Below are 25,119 nucleotides of genomic sequence, written 5' to 3' on the forward strand. Positions count from 1 at the left end.
ACAGGATTCTGACTATCTGTCTTCCAATGGGAATCGCACCACATGTGGAAGACTGTGACACTTGGGGTACAGTCTTTGCTTCCATTTACACAAAAACACATGGTGTTCCATCCATGTCAGTAATACCAGATGTGCTAAAACAAATTCAAGATGAATACGGTCCAGAACCCGCTTTAACTCTCGGTATGAAATTACTGAAAGACTTCAAGCAGGTTTCTGCAATATTATTAGCCAACATAAAGGGAGAAGCAGCAAATGTGGCGATTCGCCAGAGGTTAAAAGAGATAAATATAGCAGACCAACCATCTGAAATTGCCAGAATCATAGAAAAATCCTATGAAGAACTAGGAAGAGATAGTTTGGGTGGAATACCAGTGAAACCCCAACTAGTTGAAAGTCCTGAAAAAGTATTTATTAAAAATAATTTAAACACTCAAAATAAGAGCTGGGATGGAAATAAGCAATCCAATCCTAAAGAAAAAAGATTCCAGTCCAGAGGAAAGTCTCCTCGGCGGAGAGAAAGATCTCCTGACCAAGGACGCAAGTCTCCCCAAAGGGAGCCCTCTGTGAAAAAATACAACCTTAGAAATAGGGATAATATAAAAAAACCTGATAGATATCAAGATATTGATACACGTCCCTCTCAATCTTTTCAGACTTCCTCGCAGAAATCGGAAAGAAGAGGACGATCAGAACTAAGGGAAGAGCACGTCAAGTCCAAAGACAAAGAACCTGCTCATCTGAATAAAAAATTACAATTTCCAAAAAAGAAGGTAGCCAGTATTAAAGTAATAAACAATGCCAAGAATACTGAGGACACAGCTGAAAAACGGAGAATGGGCTCAGACAATGCTAGACAGCGCAGCAGAAGTGAGCATAGCTCGCAAAGTCCTTATGAATCATCTGGAGACAGTGGACACGAATGAATACATTCAGGTGGAAACTGCAGATACCAGAGTTAGCAAACCTCATAAAATATATGAAATAACATTGCGTATAGAGGGGGATAAGACTAGAAAAATAAGGGGACTATTTTGGGATAATCTGTCCAAGGGCTATGACATCCTTCTAGCTGAACGAGACTGGCCTCCAGAGTTTGTCAGGGAGTGCCCACATGGTGAAGAAATAATTATGCCTGCCTTCTCAAACCATATTCCAATTAATAAAAAATATACACTTGCAAGAAAGTGGGCAGTAGCTAAAGCCCCTGCCTTATATAAAAATCTTGTGGGATGGGATGAGGACTCTCCTCCTCACAAAATCCAGTTAAAATCACAACCTACTGCACAGAGGCAGTACCCGATTAAGCAAGAAGCTAAAAAACAGGTAAAAGAGATCCTAGATCAACTTAAATACCAGGGGGTGATTGAAACCTGCACATCACAAATGAACAACCCTTTGTTTCCTGTCTCCAAGCCAAACAATTCATATCGTCTTGTTTTGGACTACAGACACCTTAACTCATGTTGCAAAACATTTGCAGTACAAAACTCGCATAGTGCTGCACTAATGAATAACATAGTGCGCAAAAAATACAAAACCACATTAGACATTTCTAATGGATTCTTTTGTCAAAATATAGCACCAGAGAGCAGATATTTGACGGCGTTCTCAATAAATGGCACGCAAAAAAATTTCTGTCGTTTGCCCCAGGGGTTCAAGAACAGCCCAGGAATATTCTCAGCGAGAGTAACAGAATTACTACAAACATATGATGACGAGGCATTATCTTATGTCGACGACATCTATCTAACAGATGATGACTTGGATACTCACTTGAAGAGAGTGAACACCATAATACTTGGGTTCGCAGCAGAGGGTTACAAATTTAACTTTAAAAAGTCAAGAATTGCCCATCTAACAGTCCTGTTTTTAGGATATGAACTATCAAGTGAAGGCAAAAGCCTGGCTGACAATTTCCTAGAGAAATGTGCTGTAATCCAAGCACCTAGAACACTGAAAAACTTGCAATCAATTCTAGGCTTCCTAAATTTCGGAAGAACTTACATTATAAATTATGCAGAGAGAATTAAACCTCTCTATGATCTAATAAAACCAGATTTTGAAAGAATCAATTGGACTCAAAAACACACAGAAATTTTGAGATCTTTACAAACAGATATGTTAGTTAAAACAAAATTACAAACACGTGAGAATACACGCAACCTTGTGATTCGAGTAATCCCAGGAAGATGCAGATTCACATACCTGATCTCTAATGAGGGAGAGAAGGTACCAATTGCATACAAATCACATTTGTACACAGAAGCTGAAAAAAGGTTCAGCATTAAGGAAAAGATTGTTCATGCGGTTCAAACAGCTGTAGCAAAAGAAAAATACCAAGCAGACGGTAGACAGGTTACAGTCAGAACAGCAGAATCAGCTTTTGAGGCATTAACAACTCCATGTAATTTACCGACAACTGCACTGAATCCAGAATGGATACAATGGGTAAATTCTGTTGCTACAGACAAAGTAAAATACTATTTTGACCCGGAAATGAAAGAATTAAAATATCTAGAATATGAGAGAGAATACCCTCTGCCAATCGACATTCTGCCTTTACGACAGTACGCCTGTGTAATATATACAGACGGTCATGCTCAGCCCTCAGTTTGGGGAGAGCTGGCTTACAAAGCCACATGCGAAATTGTAAAAGAAGTGTGGCGCGGAGGTAAATTAAGACCTCTACTTACAAAAACACACTCAGTGGAAAATAATTCAGAACAACAAACTGAAATAATATCATTAAAAATGGCGCTAGATAATGCCGATCGCGAATTCCCGACACTTATTGTGTGCGATTCGTATTACTGCGTCAAATCATACAATAACGATTTGCAGAAATGGATTCAAAATGGTTACAAAGATGACACAGGTGCCACAATAAAGCAGAAAGCACTTTGGGAACAATTAGTTCTTTTAAAGAAAGAACTATCAAAAACTCACGTGATACATTCACTGAGTCATCAGCGTGATGGCGTTCACGTTGCAGGGAATTCATTGGCTGAGACAGCCACAGTGGGAGCAACTAAACCGGCTTCCGTAGCCACAAAAAAGCGTACAGTAAAACACATTGACGGTGAAACTGTGCTGGCGGTGAAAACGTCATCAAAAGGCGACTGCTCAGCGCTACCGATCAATTATCCACTCAATTATACATACATAATCGATGCAAACTCAGTCCCTTTTGCTCAAATCCCTGGAGTGGGGGATAGAGTAATTCCAAACACGGACAGGAGAGGCTTGTTAATAGCAGACGCACATATGGGTGAGGGTCTCAGACACCTTAAGCAAAAAGATTCTCTGGATGAATTACAATCAGTGTACTGGTGGCCAGGCATGAGCCTGCATCATCACATTTTTTTAAAAAACTGCCCAGACTGTAACAGAGATCGCAGTGGCGAGCGAGGAGGACTATTGCCATGGCATTTCGCTCAAGAAAAACAACAACAATAAGAAAGTACCCATCATGAAAAAAGCGTCATATTAACATAAAAGACTAAATTTACACTTATAATGTAGACCCCAGCGCTCGGCTGACGTCTGGACTGTTATAAAAAGATTTGCGAGTCTATAATGGCATATACGCTAGGAGCATGCTACGTTTTGACTAATGTATTCCCTTTAGCCCTCAAGCTTATGGGGAAGCATGGCCTAATGAAAATTGCATAGCGGGACTCTTCTCACTTCCTTCCTGAGGGATACGGGATGGTGTAAAGAAAAAACCAAGACATAAAGCAATCTATAACGGAAAAGGTATTAGGTTCGGGAGCTGGGTGGGTCAAACATTTAATAAGTGTCCAACGTAGTCTAAATAACCTGCCAAGGAATTCTCTGAAAGGGTTCAGTCCGTACGAACTATTGTTCGGGACTAGAATGATGATCCAAGATCTTGATAGTCAGACTTCAGTGGTTAAAGACAAAAGCTTTGATATCAAAGATCGTTTGGCTATTTTACAGGACTTAAATGAAACAAGAAAAGACCTGAGCAACATAAAGTTGACACAACAGCCAACAACCACTGAAGAGAAACCACCTGTCCCAGCAAGGCCTGTCTGGATTCCAAAAGTCGGGGATCTAGTCAGAGAAAAGATCGCGGTAAAGAAGGAATTTGGGCCTTCTTACAGAAAAGCAGTTCCCGTCTTGTCTATCAACGGGACAAGATCAGTAGTACTACCGCCCCTTGCTGGTAAAAAGGAGAACAGAGTTGTATCCATCGACCTGGTAAAACCACAATCATGTGGCCGATAACAAACAGTAGGCCAAGTGGACTCCCGAGAAGTAGCAGAACACCAATGTTTGCTACAAATACAGAGGCTCAAACTGGAAGACTGATCACATTTGGAAAATCTACAGTGAATCAACAAGGACTATGCAACAAAGCAATGGAACTTGAACCTCTTAAAACCCAAATTAAAGCTTTTCATCAAGAAATAAGAACCTATGATGATGTAACTGCAGACTTTGCTAAGGAAACAAAGCAAAATCCAAAAGCAATTGGAACAATTGACAGAACAGCATCCGGCTACTTCATCAACTTCGATGATTCATCTGAAGACCTGAGTGAAGCAAAGAAACAGCCATCAACAAAAACTTTTAAAGACAAAGCTAAGGAACTTTTTCAACAGCTGAAAGAAACCTATCTGATTTCTCCATGGATTGAATTTTGGGTGGCCTTTGGTGCATTTATCCTCATTCTTTGGCTCATCTTAGTACTATGCTTGGGACATTTCATTGAAGGAAAATATGCTCAAATGGACACAGCAAGCCAGAAAATCAACTTGGTCCTTAAACCACATACATCTTCACACATCGAGAAAAGAGAACTTTCTTCAGTGAACTTCACAGCCAATCCTATACCAGGCGGTGTAGCATGGGACAAAACTGATTATGAAATCTATGGTCCGGTTGAAATCCTGAAGTATCCACACCAATTCAAGATCTCATTGAGTGACTTTGTAAAACCAAGCTCATTTGCTGATGATTGGGACTTTGAAAGTATTAATGATATGATGTCTGATCTTGTGATGTCTGCTAAATTTACAGAACATGATTATTTGCAGGGTTCGTCTAATTATGATCAGATGTTCTGCTACAACCATTATGGTAACCATTATCTACATAAATCTGCTCAACCTAGAAATGTTTTAAATTATAACCAATGGGAACATTGTGCTACTCCTCCAAAAGACAGCTCAAAAACATTTTATGATAAATATTCATACTTTTCAGGGTTTAACACAAGTAATGCAGAAACATTTTATTTCAAATTGTCAAATAAGACAGGTATGAAGACCATGCTTACAAACACAAAATTGATATATTCCGATTCATTCTTTGAACAAATGAATACATTTGGGTTTGATTTCTGGAACAATAATATTGAAGCAAAAACTGTTTGGGGTACAAGAGATTGGCAAGTACAAGGTATAGAATCATTGTTTAGAGCCTGCATGATCCCAGAACAAATTATATTCTTGAATGAAACTATTCAACAAACTACCTGTCTTGGCTTAGCCAAAATCAAAGATTTGAACAAACCGTCTATTCCAAAGCCAACAATGAACAGTAATAGCTCTATAGATGATGAGATAGACGTAAACCATATATTAAACCAAAACAGAACACATCCTGAATGGAAAAAATGGTTGATCTGGCCCACAGATACGAATAACTGTCAAGACAGATTCCTGAACAAAATACAGGAGTTCACATTGACTAGGCCAGACCCTAGATATTCCCAAAGACAACATCCAGGGATAGTAACCACCTACAGCGTAGGCAAGCTCTGCCTTCAATGGCTACAAACGTCCACACTGGCTGAAATTAAGCAACACCTAACTTTACTTACAGAAGGTGCTGACTTGCGTGATTTCATATTGGGACCACGCAAACAGCGTCAAAAACGTTTCATAGCGGCCTCTATATATGCAGCTTATAACGAAGTTTGGAAAGTAACTCAAATTGAGACAGCAGAAAGAATACGGGAAATTGACCGTATTAATTTGGAAAAATCGCTTTCTGTGGTGGACAATAGGTTAATGACTCTCTCCTCCAGAATATATTCTTTGGACAGCATTGTGTCTTCAGCAATCGATATAATAACGCAAGACTTACTGATGTTACAACACGGTCAGTCCCAATTGCGTTCTATTGTACAGCTTGGCTGGACGTTACAAAATCTGCGTTCTGGCTATGTGCCTTGGCGTTTAATCAACACAACGTCATTATTTAATATCTTTAACCTCACTGATAAACAAATCAGTTTGGCACAGAAGGGTGCTGACTATACAATTCTGAGCATTGAAAAACTTGAGAGATTACCATTGACAATGTCAGAACGACCTGTCATTGAACGGATAATACATGGAATAATAAATATTCCGATAACTACTTTCCAGTTTCAATTCTGCCAAAAACATATACAGGCAGGCCAGTATGAAAGGTTGGGTAAAGGATACATTAAGTCCATATGGAACTTGCCCTATACACACGAATGTGTCAGTAATAAAGGCCAGAAAGTGTTTCTCAGTGGCGATAATTGTGCAAGATCACTGAGCGGTACACTTCTGTGTCAGGGTATTAGTTTGCATGGAGCCTGTGAAGGTACTTCAAATAACCTTTCATGTTACCAGCTAGGCACACCTGCAACACGAATAGAACCATTCTTTAGGAGACTCTCGAACGGGAGTTACATTCTAATAGTAGATCACAGATGTTGTAGTTTGCTGCCCGGAAAACCTTATCTCATAACCGTGACTAGGAAGGTCATGTGCTGTGAACGAGTTTTGTTCCCGAACGATTCTCCAGACAGGGAGGCAAGGTTATGGCCTGATTTGAAAATTGCTTCTATTCGAATAGATACTTTAAGCAGAATGAAGACTGTGCTCCTACAGACGCCGACCAGGCTCACGTCATCAAAAGAAACGTATGATCTCCAAGTTGCAAGGACAACAGAAGAGATTCATTCATTATTATCAACTAATTCCCCCATACATTTCGCAGAAATACAGAACGAAATCTTAAATATTTCTGATACCACTGGTATCTCCAGTGTATTTAAAGCAGTGTTTTCGGGTGCTTTAACTCCATTCAAAGCCATCCTGGGTATTGTTCCAGATTTTGTTCATTCCATTTTTGGCGGACTTCCTCTCCTTTTAGGACTAGTAGCGGGTATTCTATTTTTGATCCTGTTATTTCGCTATGGCAAACCATGTCACAGACAAAACACCTGCGACAAGGGAAGAAATGATCCTAGTCATTGGCTACCGGGACCGCATATCTAAAGTCCTTGGACTAGCACGGCTTCGGGACCTGAACATGACTTGGTTTCTTTCATTTAGACCAATGTGGCAAAGTTGTGTTATGCCTGTATTAAGGTGCTTGCTATGCGGCGAAGAATGCGTGTTGGACACCTGTCTGGCACTACAATCGGATGTGCCAATGGACGCAGATACCTTGTTGGGTCCGGTAACGGCTCATGCATTGTGCTGTCCCCAGCGGCTACCAATCCTGATGACGGCATTCGTGGAGCCTTCACCACTACGATTGAGGGGTAGTGAAGTACAAGATGAAAGCAGCATCAATCAGGTACAACCTTCAGTCAGCTATGCTGATCAAAACATCAATGGAGGCAATCATGCTCAGGCTCATGAATGCATGGTAACAACTTTTTCCGAGTTAGTGGAACTTACGCAAGAAGCTGTTGACAGTTTTTTCAACAGTCTAAATGATATGATGTTTTCACCGGAGCAGCAGGAATAACTTTGAGCAAATTAGCACTTGGAGTTCCCTAATGCAGAATTTGGCCTTCAACTTTTAAAAAGCGATATGGAAAAAAAAAATTCTCATCATTTTTTCAGACTGCAAGAACCTTTTTCCCCAATTCCAAAATATTCCAAAATATTTACGATTTTTTGGACACTTATCTTCTGCTTAAAGTAGACATTATTCTTAGAGAACTAAATTTCTATTTTTAGGTAGTCACAAGACATTCGCTATGCTAGCACTGTTATACATACATTTATGATTGTGATGAAATGGTCTCGCATTTTTATGTATTAAGAGCCATTTCATGTGTGGTTTTCGCATTTAGATTATGCTGAATTTTTAACATATGAGTAGCATTATTAGACTGCTTGTGCATATAGTATACGTGACAGTACATGTGATTGTGTTTCGTATATTTTATAAAATCCAATTTTCGGAATGCATATAAATGTATTTTGGGGTGGTACGGTATACACAAACGCTACTGGTATTCACTATGCCTAGATTTGTAAATATGGACATAGTCTACGTGGAGTGGGTGTGATGTATTCCTATAGGTACTGTATCGATTCCCCTATTCCTGACCCTGGTTTGGTTAATAATTAACTAGCAGCCATCCAACGGTGCAAAAACCGTTATCTGATTAAGCCACACCACGGCACAGAAGCGCGTTATCTGATTAGGTCATAACGCATGCCATCTAATTAGACAAGCGATATTCCTCCAGCCCCTGATAAGGCATACGGAGTTCTCAAAACAAATCAAACCTACAGCGACCTGGGAAATTCCCATAGCCATTGTTTTGATTTCACCGAGAACTTCAGCAAAAGAATGTGCGAACGAGCCCGTTCATATGACATCCTTATTGACGTATATATGTCCATCCTTACGTCAATCTCGGCACCTTTCAGGTATAAATATTACCGACATTGCCTTAAGCAAACACATGCGTTGGTGACGAGATTGGAGCAGCGAGACATGCTGAGGAGCCCAGCAGAGAGCGAAGCCCACAGACGCTGCCCCGCCTTCCTGACGCGCTGAGAACGAGACGCTGCCTTTCTCCTGCAGAGAAATCCAGCTCCGGCGCTTCCAAGCAGCCCTCGCAGGCAGCTGGAATATTAAGACCTGGGATAAGAGATACCAGCCCTCCATCATTCTAGATCTCAGGTACAGAACTGAATAACCCCTCGCAGAGAATTCTCGAGTCAGTCCCTTGGCAAAACAAACTTAACTAAAACTGCTACTTATCTACTCCCGCCCACGTATTAGGCTTAGGTCAGGTACATTGGGGTAGGCGTAATTAGAAGCACCAGTTGAGTATGATTAGTCAAATGTATATATGTATGTATCTATTTTATCCATTTTAAAGTATCATATGGCTCAGAAACCATATCAATGCTTTTACAGTATTATTTTATAAATCTGTCTCTACTGTATGCACTTTACTTAACTACAAGTATTGCAATAATAGCGATTCATTTCTCTTGCATGAGAAAAGAGACTGATCAATAAATAACATCTTTTATTGAACCACGCCCATCTCTTATTTCTCTACAAACTGGTGAAACTAAGAATGCACGTACTGACTGAGTAAAATAAGTTGTCTTTTGTTTTCACACGACTCTAGAGATACACTCTTGATTAGGGGAGAGCAAAGTTGTCATGTTCTATGGTTGTCAGAAACTAAATCCCTTCTTGTCTATCCAGGGAGGTTAAAATCCTCCTTGCCTATTCGAGAAAGTTTCTAGTGAACTCTGAGCTAGCTGGCAAACACAAAACTTTAAGTCTAATATCGTCGGTAGAAGACCTAGTTAACCTCTGCCCTAGGTCTATACTATTGAAGATATTATTCCAATGCGCAGAGCCTATTGGGATAATAGGAACTACACTACAAGGTGACCCCAACCGGGACCTCCAAGGAATCCATCACATAGTCACGACTTGGAGGGACCCGCAGAAGAGGAAGCACCCTGGCGACCCCGGGACTTGTGGAAGGAAGGGACACCCCGGCCACGTCCCCTACCACGAAAGGGCTGAGCAGCCATCTTAGATTGAAACGCCTGCCCAAAAGCCCGCTTATAACCCGCAAACTTCCCTTTCTGAGAAGAGCGGACCGGAGCCAACAATTTCTTGTCCTCAGCTGTCTTTTTAATCAAAGCTTCCAACGGCTCCCCAAACAGCTTAGAGCCCGTGAGGGGAATCTTCATCACAGCCGCCTTCTGAGCAGCTTCCGCCTTCCAAGACTTAAGCCACAACTGCCTCCTAGCAGCAACCGAGGCACCAGCAGCCGCCACCGCAGCACTAAGGGAGTCGAAGCACAAGTCAGCCATGAAACGCAACTGTTGTTCCAACATGGACAAAGACTCAAAGGGATCCTCATCCTGCATGAGCTGCGCAGAAATACCCTGACAGTCCTTAAGAAGCGACTGAACAAGATAGCTGGTGTAAGCTGCAAACCGAACTGCCAGATTGGAGGCTGTAAAGGACCGCTTCAAGGCCCCCTCAACGCGCTTGTCCCCAGGATCAGAAGGCACCGCATCCTCAGACACCACCAGGCTCTGAGACGCCATACCAGCCAGCAGAGAATCCACTTTCACCACAGCCGGAAACTCCTCTGTGAATCCCTGCAAGGGATACCTCTTAGCCAGAAACCGGGGAAGGCATGCCTGTCAACATCCTTCCATTCCCCCTCCAGCACCTTCCTCACAGACCTATGAATGGGGAGGCTTTCTGGATCTTTCTTTAGGTAATTGGCGAAGAAGTCTTCAGACTCTCCACCCTCCACAGGATCAGGGAATCCCAGATTGTCTCGAACATGCTGCATAACACAGCGAAGGTCAGCCCCTTGGACAAAACGACCCTTCACCTCCTCATCAGAGTCAATGTCCGGATCTACCTCAGCCGAGGCATCCAAATTGAGTCTCTTAGGCCCCTTGGGACCATGAGCCACAAAGGCCGCCGCCACAGCAGCCTCAATCATTTTTTGAATATCCGCCATGGAAGGAGCAGTGGAAGAACCAGCGACCACCTCCCCATCCTCACAGCCGAGCTCACGCACGTCTGCACCTCTACCCTCCATGTTGTAAACAGGAGAACAGAAACCCAGACCCCAAGATATACCCAGACCAATCAAAGCAAAAATCCCCAAGGGCCAACCAGGGAATGCCACCTAGACCGGGAGCCAATCCCTACACAGGACCGAAGGCTGGCCTTCAAAACGCCCTATCAGAGAAGACTACCAACCTACAAAAGGAAAAGACTGAACAGGGCCCAACTGCAAGGACACGAAGAAACCCAGAAGACCCCGCCCCAGGAACCAGTGAACCCAGAGGTAAGAACTCCCTAACGCCCCAGCAGAACTGCAGAAGAGCAGAGTTTCCAAACCCCTCATGACCCCCACAGACATCAGAGACAGGCCAAGGACAGGGAAAAACACCCCAGTGCCCCTCCACAGCAGAGCAGCAAGAGGCCAAGACTTGAAATCAAGCTCCATGCAAACCCCTCCAGTAACACAAAAACGGCAATAAAGTAAATTGGACCGCCAGTAGAGGGAGCTCCAACAACAGAAACGCGGGGAAGAGAACACCAACCCTGTAAATAACCGCCAAAGCTGGACTGAACCTTAAACATCGAGCCCCCATGGACCAAAAAAAGGCAGTCCCCCCCCCCCTCCCCGCAACCCCAGACTCCACCAAGGATTGCAGGAAGAAAAAAAAAAAAAAGGGGGAAAAACACGGGCTCGAAAGAAACGAGCACCGAGAGTATTTAAAGAGACAGAGAAGCCAAACCGGCACGCCCTCGGCGCGCTGAAAAAGCCAGCCACACACCCCCCTCCCTCCCCGGGTGTACCCGCTAGAGCAGGGAACGAACCCGGAAGAGGGGAGGCCGCAGCAGGGAGTCACCACCCCACACAGGCAGTCCGGACCCCCAACCCCACGGTCCCGCTACAGCAGGGACACAAAGCATATACCCACAAGGTAAAAACAGGCACAATAGGGGTTAAAAACGGGCGCTTAGCATCCCGTTTCACACTTACCAGATAGGAGGCCAAATCCAGTGCCCCCCTCGACGAAGTCCGCTCGGAAGTGATTCCGCAGAAAAAACAAACAGGTTGTTGATTGGCAGGTCACTGGGTTATATGCCTCAGGGTATGGGTGTGGCCTGGAGGGAAGGGATGGGTTTCAAGCTGCTTGGGAGTTTCTGGTGGGAGGAGCTATGCTCATGTAGTTAGGACTGGGACGGGGAGGGCTGACGAGGAGGTAATGCTCAAGAGCCTGTGCTATTACATCCCATGTGACTTCTGAATCCCAGCAGGCCCAACGCAATCCCCTCTGCCACCACACCTTCATCCACAGCTGCGCCTATTCCTTCACCACTGTTATGTACCCAGCTCTACTGTACAGCGCTTTGTTACTTATCGTTATGTTCCACCATGTTACTTTGCATGTCTGTATTTATGCATGCATGCTTATGTACATGGACACATTTACAATATTATAAGGAGTAACAGACAGCACCACAAAACTAGGCAATAACATTACTTCCTGTCTCCATGATCTGTTGTGGGAGTAAGTGATTTATAACACCCGGTCAAGGAACCAGTGTGCGACTCAGCCTGCTACATAGGTGTGTCTTATGGCGTGCATGATGTATACTGTATTCCACAATGCCCATTCATGTGCCCCTTCTCTACACTGTATCTTGCCTAGGAGTCCTGCATCTCAATATGTGAGATACTAAAGAAGGAAGATTGCAATAGTGCAGGAAGCTGACTCTATATATTCTATACCAAAGTACGGTATAGTGTGCACAGAGTCCAGTGCATCCCCAGAGGCTTACAGAGGCTCAAGTAGATCATACTAAAAGCTCTATTTGTAGTAGTGTGGTTGAGCTTTTAGGATTATTAGAGGGTAGTGTTAAGCATTTATTGTACACGCTCAGGCAAGGAATGATAGCACCCACTCAGACTGAATAAAGACCAATTGCTTTGTATAAAAAGTTATTCTTTTGTTATTTTATTTCTAGAATCATGAAATACTCAGTTGCATGTAAGTAACCGTAATCAAAGCAGTAATACTTTCAAAAATACAGTATGATATGTATGGCAAGGCAAAAAAAATCCTTTACAGTTTTTGAAATACATATGTACTTGCCAATCAGAAACAGCAGCACTTGGCAATGTGAAAGATAGACAGAATGCAATCCTATGGGAGGAAAACAGTGTTAAACATTTGCAGGTAAGTACTCTAACTACAATCCCAGTCTTCCGGGGTTTTGGCCAACACTGGGAAAGGTTCGGTTTCAGGTAGGTACTCCACCACCAGCGGCACTGGGGCGGCTGGGTGCAAAGGGCACTAGCCCAATGTAAAGCTATGGAGACTGGGGGCACCTCAAAGAGGCTTTGTTTGCAGGTTGGTACCTGTGGTTTTAGGACACAGGACAAGGGGTTTAAGGTCAGCACAGGGAGCCACAAGGCATCCCCATAGCTACACTACCAACAGCACAGAAGCAGCCGGGTGCAGGGTGAAAAAATGCCATTGGGCACAAAATGCGTGACAATGGGGAATCTTGGTCACACAAAGAGGCTGCAAGCTTGCACCAGGTGGCTGGCTGAAGGGGGCCACCAGCTGGGCAGGTAAGTTGGAGGGCTGGGGGAGGTCGAGGCACCATTGGTTGAGCTCTTCAAGGGCAGAAGGCTGAGAATGCAGGTATATCTTTTGGTGTCAGATCTTCTTGGCCGGAGCTGGTTGCTGTAAGAGGGAGCCTTCGTGTAGAGGCTGCAGGCGACTTTGTGGGGTCCAGGAGAGGTCTGCCACTGATGGAGACAAGGTCAGGATCTCTGGGGAGACTTCACAGGACAGGACAGGTGAGCCACTTGAACCCAGGCAGTGGGCGTCAAGTGCAGAGTGGGAAGGAGTCGCAGATCGACCTGATCCGGCAGTTTTTCTGGACAAGGCCGCTGACATCTGGAGATCTGGTCTTTTTTTAAAGTGCGAGTCTTCCTAGGGTTCTTGGAAGTTGGTGGCGACAGGACAGGTGTCTTCTTTGCAGGCTCGAGAAGCAGGAGACAGGCCGGTAGGGCTGGGGCCAAGGCATTAGGTGTTTTCTTGCTTTGCTGCACAGCATCCTCTGTATCTGTCTTCTTTGGTTGGAGGAATCTGAATCTCAAGCCTCATGGTGCTCAGATAGTAGCCAATGGGCTACTTGCCTTTAGGGTGACTACCCCCTTAGAATATCCCCTCCCTATCCGCAGGGGGCATCCCCCTAACCAGATTGGGTTGAATCCTTTCATTTAAGATGGAGGATTTCCTAAGGAGGGGGATCACCTCGGTCCAGGGCACCTGAGGGGTGGTCCTGGCAGAGAAGGAACACACATCTCCTGCCTACAAATTTCCCAGCCGACCTTGCTTCCAAAAGTGGGGCCTGGTTATGGGGGCGGGCATCTCCACTATCTGGAGAGGCCCTGGCTAACATATCAAAGGGCAGGCAGCCTTAGAGGGCCATTGCCCTGAGTGCTGTTCCTGCTTGTGGGTAGGTGTGAAGCACCTCCACCTCAAGCAGCCCTTGTAGCTGACCCATGAGAGTACAAGGGCTCCACATCAGTGGGTCAGAAACATGTCAGTGTGTGGCAGGCTGGTGCGGGCCAGTCTGCTGGACATGAGGGAGTTGGTTGTTTTTCAGGGGTCATCTCTAAGATGCCCTTTGAGTGCATTTGGTAATAAATCCAACACTGGCATGAGTGTGGGTTTATTATGCTGAGGAGTTTGATACCAAACTCCTTGGCCTTCAGTAAATCCCTCGTGGAGCTGTGGCGATCATAATAACAAACTTCCAGCCCATGTACTCAAAAAGGCTCAACTTCACTTACAATGTCTGTGAATGGCACAGCCACTGTAGGGGCACTTTGCTCATGCAGTTGTGCCCTCGCCTATGGCATGGTGAACCCTGTGTTTGGGCTGTTAGGCCTGCTAGAGGGGTGACTTATCTGTGCCACAGGCAGTGGTTGATGGGCATGGCCCACAGGGATGTGTGCGATATCAAATCTTACGTTTTATCAGCACTCCAACACACAGACTGCAATGGCAGTGTGCATATGTTTGGTGAGGGGTCTCTGAGGGTGGCACAATACATGCTGCAGCCCTCAGAGACCCTCTCTGGTCACACAGCTCTTGGTGCCACTGGTACCTTTTACAAGGGACTTATATGTGAGCCAGAAGTGTGTCAATTGTGGAAACAAAGGTACAGTTTTGGGAAAGAACATAGGCCCTAGGAACCTGATTGGCAGGGTCCCAGGGCACACTCAGTCAAATTGCATCAGAAATCTGTCAAAAAGTCGGGGGGGGGGGGGTTACAGCAACAGAAACCCACTTTCCTACCAATAGATCATATCATTGTAATGAATATATATCAAGCTCCTGTTTAGTGTTTAAATGGGGGAAAAAAGTTTGAGTTCAGAAATGAAAAGCAGCACTGGCGTCAGTCTGGCTCCCCTCATGCAGAGCTGGAGTTTGCTGGGCTCATGTTAGCATTCACTGTTAGGAAACCTATCAGTGCTGCTGAGCCAATAGGAGCCTGAGAGATTAACACGTTTATAGAAGTGAAGCCGCTTCAGTTAATAGGGTGGCATGCTTGACACAACCTTTCAAGAAAGTTTGTGCTGTGGGTGGCATAACGTAGCAACCTGTTACAAAGTGCGCCACTAAAATACACATGGACTACATTTTACAATAATCTGCAGTAAATCTTACTAAGTCCGTTGTCCAAGCTCCTCTGTAAGGTGTCTGAGGCCCGTCCTCAGCAGACTTAATGTCTGGCCCAAGAATCAAGTACCTAATCACTGGTTTATGGTCTGCTACTCATGACAACTGATGATCATTGTGGTCCAGTTCTTTTTCATGCTTGTTTTCAGCTCTGACATGCTTTTTACCCCAAAATAACAGTGGCTTACACAGACACTCACTCAGACACTCACTCAGACACTCACTCAGACCTGGAGGGAAAACTGGTGCTACATGTTCATAATAGATCAAAAAAACTCATAAAGGAGCACATCTCAATGAAGAAAGTGACTTGTGACTTTGTAATGACTGATTAGCCGAGCACACGTATATTCTTTATTACACGGCTAAGGATTGTGTAATTACACAGTTCAGGGCGGACACAGCAAATCAGCCTTGCCCTGATGTATTCCGCTGGGAGCAGATCCCTCAAAATGTGTCTCCAAACTAAATTTAGCAAAATTTGCTAACACTGATGTTCCACTAGTTTACATTTGATATCTTTTATACCTGCTGTCAAACCCTCTATTGACCACTCATTGACAATCCTCTTTGGTCACACTAGTGCAGCCACTCCTTATGCCTCTTTTGTGTTTAACTAACTTTCTCTCCGCCGCTTCGACAACACGCGTAAGAAAGAGTTGACATATATGTACTAGCCATTGCTCACACTTGCTCATCCATGATGAAGGGAGTCCTAGACCTAGAAGTCACAAGGAATTGTGATGTTAAAAGACAAAGAATGCCACAAGACAATACCATATACAAGAGTGGATTTGCAACATATGTGCCATAAATTATTAGACATTTTAAGACTTTACATCCATTGGACATATATTCACTATATGCTAAAACATACTGCTTCTGTTACGGAAACGAATACATTCAAATGTTGATCATTGTTTTTTGTCCCTATTAAACTGAACTAAAAATGCATTTTTTTTCACATGTATGCCTTTTTTTCAATATCTCATTTTTTTTTTCCCAAAACCTTTATTGTACAAAGAGTGCTCACAAATACGGGCCTACAACCCAACGGGCTGGCCACCACATAGCAAAAGCATTATTAGCAATACAAAAGTTTCAACAGGATATGACAGCAAGAAGACAGGAGATACACCAAAAGCCATAGAGCAATCAGCAGGAACAGGAAATTAGAAGGGTAATTTTCTCTTTTTTATTTTTTTGTTTACGGGGCGGGGAGCACAGGATCATGACGGGCCACGAGGCAAACAACAAGGGAGGGCCGTGGTGAGCCGCGATCCGGCGATCATAAAAATACAGGATAAAACCAACATGAGGGAAACATATCAATAAAGACAAGCCCAATCGGTGGACCACAAGGAGAGGCAATAGCGTTCGCCGTCCAGCGCCCACCCACCACAGCAACCACCCGACTTAACAAACTTAAGTAAAAAAGACCCCATCGTAAAAAGCAATGCGATACGCACCCCAACAAAAGGGAGGGACACCCCTCATAAAGAGGGGGGGGAAGGGAGAAAAAGGAAAAAGAAGGAACTCCTACCCAATCACGCGCCCCCCGGCTACAAAGCAGGAAAACAGAATCCGATACACAGCAGACATTAAAGGTCGATGAAAGAACACATAGCGAACCATAATCACAGTACGACCGGAAGGTAAATGCATCAAAAACACACCAGGGGGACACATGACGAGACAGAGTCCCGAAAAAGTGAATACTCAAGAGCCATAGAACAAAGAAGGGAGAAAAAAGGGGAGGAAAAAGACCCCCCAAAATGACAGACCCCCCCACCCACCCCACAAGCCCACCCTGCACCCCTGCAGAAGGCTATGGCCTACCCCCCAGCAGCGTGCCTGTCGCCCTAATTAGAACCCGAAATATAGAAAAGCGAAGACAAGACGGAAACAAAGGACAAAAACGGGGGGGGGAGGGAAAGGGAGAAGGAATCACACACGGGAGAGGGCCAAGGGACAGTATTATCTGCACCCACCCACCCGCCTGAGAGAAAGGGCAGAGCCCACGGGAAGTCAAAAATTTTCAGGATACACTCCAGGAGCACCGTAAAGTCACACATAATCATACCGTTACATGCCGATCATCCAACCAATACAAGACTACCGCACACAGAGGCAAATTTGTATCAGCCCTGTCCTCGTTTGTCCAAAGTTGTAGCCGTCCGATCCAACAAGAACCAGACCGCAAAGAACCGAAGGTAGAGAACAGGGAGATCTGACGGCAGTCCGGAGAAGACACGTGGAGCAGAACACGGAAGATCCAGGAAAGTCATGGTACGTCGCACACATCGCAGGCACAGTTCCAGGGATAGTTCAAGAGGGGCCGACCCAGCTGGGCTGGCACAGGAGTCATGGCCGGTCAGCCGAGTCGAGAAGAGGCAGGAAGAGTCTTCGAGTCCAGGCCAGACGGAATCCGGCCCCCGGACCAGCGGCAAAGGAGACAGCACAGGACGATGAAGGGCAACGGAACTCCGCACACCCACAGACGCGGCTGGCGCCGGGGTCATATGTCCTAGGATAATTCCAGCCGCACCCTGTAACGGTGAGGCCACACCCGATGTTGGGGGCCCAAACGGCCCGAAGAAAGGATCCGCCTCCAGAGCGAAGGCGGGTGCAGCCACAGAAGCTCGCCAGGAGTGCAGGGCATCCAGGATATCCTGAAGTGTAGGAAAACCTTTACCGTATCCGGCACCCGGGCCATGCGGCGGGCCTCCAGCGCTCGTCCAGGCCCGGCCGAGACACCCAGGGTCGTCCGCCATCTTGGAAGCCCGGCGAGGCCGCGGCGGCCGTCAACCTCCGTCGGGGCAGCAGCGAGACAAATGAAGACCAGCCGACCGGTGGCAGGGCACCCCGGGGCAGGAAGGAGGGCCACCAGAAGAAGGCAAATCGCCGGCTCCCCAGTGCCGCCGGCCCCGTTCTCCGAGTCCGGGCGGAAGAAATCAAAATGGCCGGACCGGAGAACAAAGGGGGAGCAGGCCAGATATACGAGTAGCCCCGTCAATGGAAGGCAGCGCCTCCACCCAAGGCCTCCGGCCCACCGGAGTCGGCCAGCAAGCACAGCCGGCCCACACGTACAACGGCCTCTACGACCGCGTCCACTGCGCCATCAAGGGCTGATCATCGTGCTCCGTCCCGTCCGGGCGCCGCCGAGAAGGTCCAGGCCAGCCCGCTCCGGAGGCTCCGAAGCGAGCGGGAGCGCCGCCCAGGATCCACGGCACCCAGGGCCACCGGAGCAAGGGGTGAGTGCCTGCAAGACGTCGTAGCACTACAGCACAGCAAAGAGGGCTTCCCGGGGCAGGATGACGACAGGATAGACGATGAAAACAGGCAGGCGAACGGAGCCGAGCTAAAACGCGGCCATCTCGGACGCGAGCTAGGCTCCTCCCCCAATATCTAATTTTAACAATTAATTAAGTGTACATGTATTGTTAAGTTAAATGCGAGGTTACACCTCTCAAATGCTGACATATTGCAATTATTCATTGTAATTTCTTTCTAAATTATCTTCTTGATTGCATTTATTCTGTTACTTTTCCGGATTAGGCATAACATGGGAAGGGTAGAGTCAAGAGAATAAACAAATATGAGAATTGTTAAGAGCATATATGTAGAAAGACTAGTTAAATACGGAAAAAGTATGAAATAGCCTTTAGAGGCAAGAAACGTGTAGAATAACTTTTTTTTTTAACTGTAACAACATTCTGCGCCTGCATACATTGAGCATTACTTTGAATAAATGCATGAACTCTTGTTGGCTTTGTGGGCGAAGCACGTGCATTTTGATGTGCTTCTTGCCCAGTAAATGCTTACACAAGAGCTTCAGTGCGGTGCTGGTGAACCACTCACCTCTACACAGGCACTCATGCTGAATGAAGTTATTTAAAGTTTTGTGATGTGAAAATGCATATATCATGCCTGTTCGATTCTTAAATGACATACAATGCTTGTGGCCTGAAAGTACTTCCAAGTGTGATCAGAAGTGATGGAACGTGCTAGCTTTTAAAAAACATACCCTCACACACCATCGCTTCTTCGTTCAAAAAGCTCGACCGCATGCCTAGAAACACTTGTGTGGGGTCAGGTATTAAAGTCCCTGCTTGTATATATTGTTGTCACATCATCTTTAATGTTTCTTTCCATAGTACGGAACTCTGACGATCCCTGAGGACACAGCAGTGGGCAAAACTATCCTGGAGATACAAGCTACGGATGCCGACGAGCCCTTTACTGGGGTCTCCGCCATTATATATTCTGTAGAAGAAGGCGATCCAGAAAATGTATTTCTATTCGAGACAAATTCCCAGACCAACAGAGGATATGTGAAGATTCGCAAGGTAAAACAAAAGAATGTTTTTCCATTGTTAGCCACATGCGAACATCAAACAATTATGTCTACATGGAGCCACCCTGGCGTTTTTTGCCCATAGACAAAGGAAGGTCTTTGGCAGTGTGACCCGATCTAAGGCATTTTGGAGATATGAAATCTCAGGATTGTCAGTCGCTCTCACTGGCTGTCACCAGTTGGTACAGGAGCTCCAGGGGTAGGACAACCAAGGTCTTTAACAGGTGGAACTCGAGGATCCACCAAGAAAAAGGGGAATTTGAGGAGAAATGGATGTGCTGCGTCTGATTTTCTTGGTAATTCCTCATTCTTGAGCATCTTTTTGCAGAGATCTTGGCTGGTTTGAGCAGGCTGACTCCATGGGAGAAACTGCTTGGGGCTGCTGTGTGCCCCATTACTTGTAATGTGCATGGGTCCGATACCTTCCATCACCAGCCCATCAGAAAGCATGCACAAGACATAATGGAGAACAATTACTACTAAAATCCTATCTTGCATAATTTGAATCGCTATAGGAATCAAGGAGAGTCCTAGCTGGTCAATGTACATCTGCTCTTGGCCATACAGTAGGGTGACATTGTTAGGCGACTGCTGCTTAGTCTGTCTGGAATTTAGGGAGCCACCTATATTTCTTATACCTCAACAGCTACTACTTTTAAAAATAGGGGGGCCCATTTACAAGCCCCTTGCGACACTTTTGCGCTGCCATTGGGTCACTTTTGAGACGCAGCAACGGCATAAACAATGCACCACATTGTGCCCCATTTACAACGTGGTACAAAAGGGGGTGGGGATGGATGGAGCATCTGAACCAATCAAACACTCCCACCCAGTCAATAGATCTGGGTTTAATCCGTCACCGTTCTTTAGCCCACTCTGCCACCCCAGTTCAGACATGGCCATATGCAAATCAGTCTGACCCTGTGCCTCATGGGAACAGTCCAGCCGAACTGCCAAGCCATGCCTTCCCTGGACCGGAAACGAGCTTCCTAGGACCGGTTTCTGGCATTTCAGCCGTCTTCAGCCAGGCTTGCTTGAATCCAGTGGCAAAGTGAGCAAGGGACTCATGTCTGAGCATACCCTGCCAACGTATGACGAACAAAGCGGTACAAAAGGGGGTGGTGATGGATGGAGCATCTGAACCAATCAAACACTCACACCCAGTCAACAGATCTGGGTTTAATCCATCACCGTTCCTTAGCCCACTCTGCCACCCTAGTTCAGACATGGCTATATGCAAATCAGTCTGACCCTGTGCCTCATGGGAACAGTCCAGCCGAACTGCCAAGCCATGCCTTCCCTGGACCGGAAACGAGCTTCCTAGGACCGGTTTCTGGCATTTCAGCCGTCTTCAGCCAGGCTTGCTTGAATCCAGTGGCAAAGTGAGCAAGGGACTCATGTCTGAGCATACCCTGCCAACGTATGGCGAACAAAGCGGTACAAAAGGGGGTGGTGATGGATGGAGCATCTGAACCAATCAAACACTCACACCCAGTCAACAGATCTGGGTTTAATCCATCACCGTTCTTTAGCCCACTCTGCCACCCTAGTTCAGACACCACCCCCTTTTGTACCATTTACAACGTGATGCATCTAGGGAGATGCGTCACGTTGTAAAGCCCTGCGCCACATTATACCTGCGTCAGGTATAAAGCATGCAAGGTGGGCGTTCCCATGCAAAAAAGCCTTGTAGAAGTGACACAGTGAAATCTACAAGATTTCACTGCACCACGTCTAGGATGCCACTGCATCAAAACTTTACGCCTTCTTGGAGCAGGCATAGGAGTGACACAGCACAATAGGTATAGGCCTCCCAGAGCATTGCTGGAGTTGCGTTGCGTTTGCGACATGACTCCAGCAATGTGTGACTTGTGCGCCAACAGATGAGTGACGCATCTGTCAATCCTTGCGTCATGGTGTGCCGTATTGTACATACGGTGCATCCATGGTGGCGCAAGGGTTTTTTGGCACAGTGCTAGTAAACTGACGCATTTCTGCTATAACGCAGAGATGCATCAGTTTCTTGTACATCTGCCCCCAAGTATTTAAGTGAGCAGTTAGTATTGAAGGGAAGGACAATGGTACACACCTTTCCATAGGCTGGCAAGGGAACCATCGGGCAAACTGTATATATCATATTTGTATTTTATATTTCTGCCAATTACTCAAGAGAAGTCTGTTAACCCAATTCTAAGACATCTAGCGGCTCAGTTTAAAACATTACAATTGCTGATTCAGGATTACAACTGGTGCGGAAAGTTTGGACAGACCTGGCGATTTTTCTGCATACATATTTCTTCAAGTAAAACCTGTCTAAATGTGCGTGAAGAAAAAGTGAAATATTCAGAGTTTTGTTGCTCAGTATGGGGGGAACATGGAGTACTGCCATGTTATTCCCCACTCCGACCTAAGGAACCATGTACGATGAAATAATATCACATTGGGGAAAAATTGAACCATGCCATATCAGCTATACTATCTTTTAGGATTACAGTAGCCCAGGCTATCAGGGCCTCTCTCTGTTTATATTTATGTGGTATTTGGGTAGCGTGAACCTATCCAAAAGTCAGCGGAGTACTGTACAGTGTCAAAGGCAAGGCGAATACAGACAACAAGGGATTGGAGTGGCTGATGGGTTCTGAGAGGCGAGATGGACTATTGCTGCATTCAGCTCTTTCCCTAAATTGGAGATGTTGTTCTGGGTCCTGGATGCATATATGAAGGAGATCTCTTGTCTTGTTTTTCATTTTGTGCACTTTTTTGTACTCCAATCTGATGGTGTCCTGGCTACGGGGGTGCCAAGACCACTAGGGATGGTGAGCTTGTCTGATGGATAAGCAGGTATGATGCTTGTGATGCATCTGTAAATTATGCAGCTGGTATATAGATATGCGGGATAGTATGGAAGATTGCATTGAAAAGTCTGGGGTGGGAAGGCAAGATCACGCAGGTCACGCCACTTTGGAGAAGCGACCAATTAGCTTGATTCGCCTGAAGGGCTTTGATCGGTGGTACCTTATAGGAATCTCTAAGGGGGGAGACATGTGGAAGTCGGGAGACTTTGTCACATTTGAACAGTTTCAACAGGACTATGAAATGGCGAGCTCCGAACACTTTAGATAGCTGCAAATACAGCATGTCCTGTTGGCAAAGCTCCCAAGAGGGGAACCTCTCCCGGATTCCTCTCCACTGGAGGATAGAGTGCTAGACGCGGACTTGCCAGAGAAAGCCATATCGCTCATCTATAAAAAACTGATAAACAACTTGCCGGACCCACTGGACCAACTGCAGGCAAAATGGGACCACTTCGTGGCCGGTCTGGATGACGACGAATGGCTAGCAGCGGTGGCTTTTCCTCGCGAGGTGGCCATCTCTTCCAGACTACGGTTAGTGCAGCTCAAAATCCTGCTTAGATCATACCTATCCAGATCAGTTCTGGTCCGAATATAGCCCTGATGAGAATTGCACTAGGAGGTGTGCACAGGTGGGCACATTCATTCATACGCTTTGGGACTGTACGGTTATTCAGAGCTATTGGGCAGGGATTGTGACACTTATGGAAAGGGTATTGGGCCAAAGTATTGATGGTAATATAAAACTAGTTCTCCTGAATGCCTGGGGACCAATGGACCTAACTGCCAAGGAGCATCTGTGGGTAACTCTGGGATTGATGGTGGTGAAGCATAATATTGTAAGGCTATGGAAGGCCCAGGAGCCGCCCAATACGGTGGACTGGAGCAAAGACATGGACTGGTGCATGGTAACAGAGAAAACAATCTATGTTGCAAGGGGGTGCCCCAATACATGGATACAGATCTGGGATAGTTGGAACACATATAGGGGTGGGATCTGCAAACCCCCATTGACTAGGGAAGATACCATTGCACAACGATTGGGGACACTGCAAATGTAACTACCTTGGCTGATGTCTCCTTTATTAAGTGCACCTCCTCTGGCATGCACTTGCTGTTTCATTATGTGGTTTTGATGATTGTTGTCTATATGTCTAACTTGATCTCAATAAAAAGATTTATAATAAAAAAAATGTTTTTAAAAAGATATGCGGGCCGGCAGGCACTTCACCTGTAACATGCATTCTCACATTGTAAGACATTGGGTTAGTAGTTGAGTACCCACTTCAAGTAATAAACACAATCCCCATTACGGTGAACTACTAAAGTGACTAAATAACCCTCTGCTGAACCGCATGGTAACTACGGCACATAGCAGACAGGCTCAACTTAGAGGCAACATGTGAAGCATTTATGCAGTGCTTAAACAGTAATAAAGTCAAAATGCAAAACAATAAAACTCTCCAAATGAATTAACTAGAGAAATTGAGTGCATTTTAATTAACAAAATGACGCCAAAATGAAGAAAATTCAATAAAGGGAACTGGAGAGATAAAGTTTTAAGTAGATATAGCTCCAACATGCACACAAAGTCAATGATTGTGAATGGTCGAAGTAGAACAGGGCCTAGGCGCTAGTTGATGCTGACTGCGACGGAGCGTGGGTCGGATATACTAACCAGGTTTGTCCTGGTCAACGATTTTACCTGATGACTTTAGTCATTTGAATCCCAATCCACCACAGGAGTACACTTCTAAAGCCTACAAAGACCCCAGGGGAGGCCCTTAGAGATTCACAGGGTGACAAGCAGAGGCAAACAGGAGGGCCCAGTCTAGGTCCAGTTGCCACTTGTCAACTCAGCAGCTGCAGGAAAAGGCTTATTGTAGTTTGTTGTGTTCCTGTAGCTTTAACAGGAAGCTAGCTTAAAGGCGCTTAGAGTCCACTTTTTGTTCCGGGTACAAGAGGGAGAGATGTCCAGTCTTCAAGGCCCTTATCAGGTCTTTGCCAGCGGGTTCAGTCCTCTTCTGATCTTCCACAGATCGAGGAGTGTTCTGAAGTGGATGCCTAGATAAACCACTTTTTTGTCGGGCACGAGCTAGTGGACGGTAATAACCCTGAGGACACCCTAACCAATGGGGTAAAGGACCCTGGGGCTAACCCTAACCACTTTGGGCATTTTAAACACACTAAACCTGGGCTCTGAGGGCCACACTAATCTTTGGCTCTGAGGGCTCAGTGTGTGTGAGGGGAGAGTACTATGGTGAGCCTAGTGTCCACCCACATCTAACACAGTTTGAGGCAGGTCATTTACCCACCACAACCTCAGCTACAGAAATCTGGTTAAACAAAAGCTCACTTTTCAGCACCTAGAAAGGAA

The 25,119-nt window shown here is 45.5% G+C and overlaps 1 protein-coding gene across 1 annotated transcript in view; it reads left to right on the plus strand.

The window, feature by feature from the left end:
- CDH17 (cadherin 17) overlaps window positions 1-25,119 on the plus strand; it is a 408,277-nt gene that overhangs the window by 311,575 nt on the left and 71,583 nt on the right. The window contains exon 12 of the mRNA XM_078687034.1: window positions 19,691-19,882. Coding sequence (XP_078543160.1) covers window positions 19,691-19,882 — 192 coding nt within the window. The remainder of the gene's footprint in view (window positions 1-19,690; window positions 19,883-25,119) is intronic.

Source organism: Lissotriton helveticus, chromosome 4_1, assembly GCF_964261635.1.
Source record: "Lissotriton helveticus chromosome 4_1, aLisHel1.1, whole genome shotgun sequence".
Classification (NCBI taxonomy): domain Eukaryota; kingdom Metazoa; phylum Chordata; class Amphibia; order Caudata; family Salamandridae; genus Lissotriton; species Lissotriton helveticus.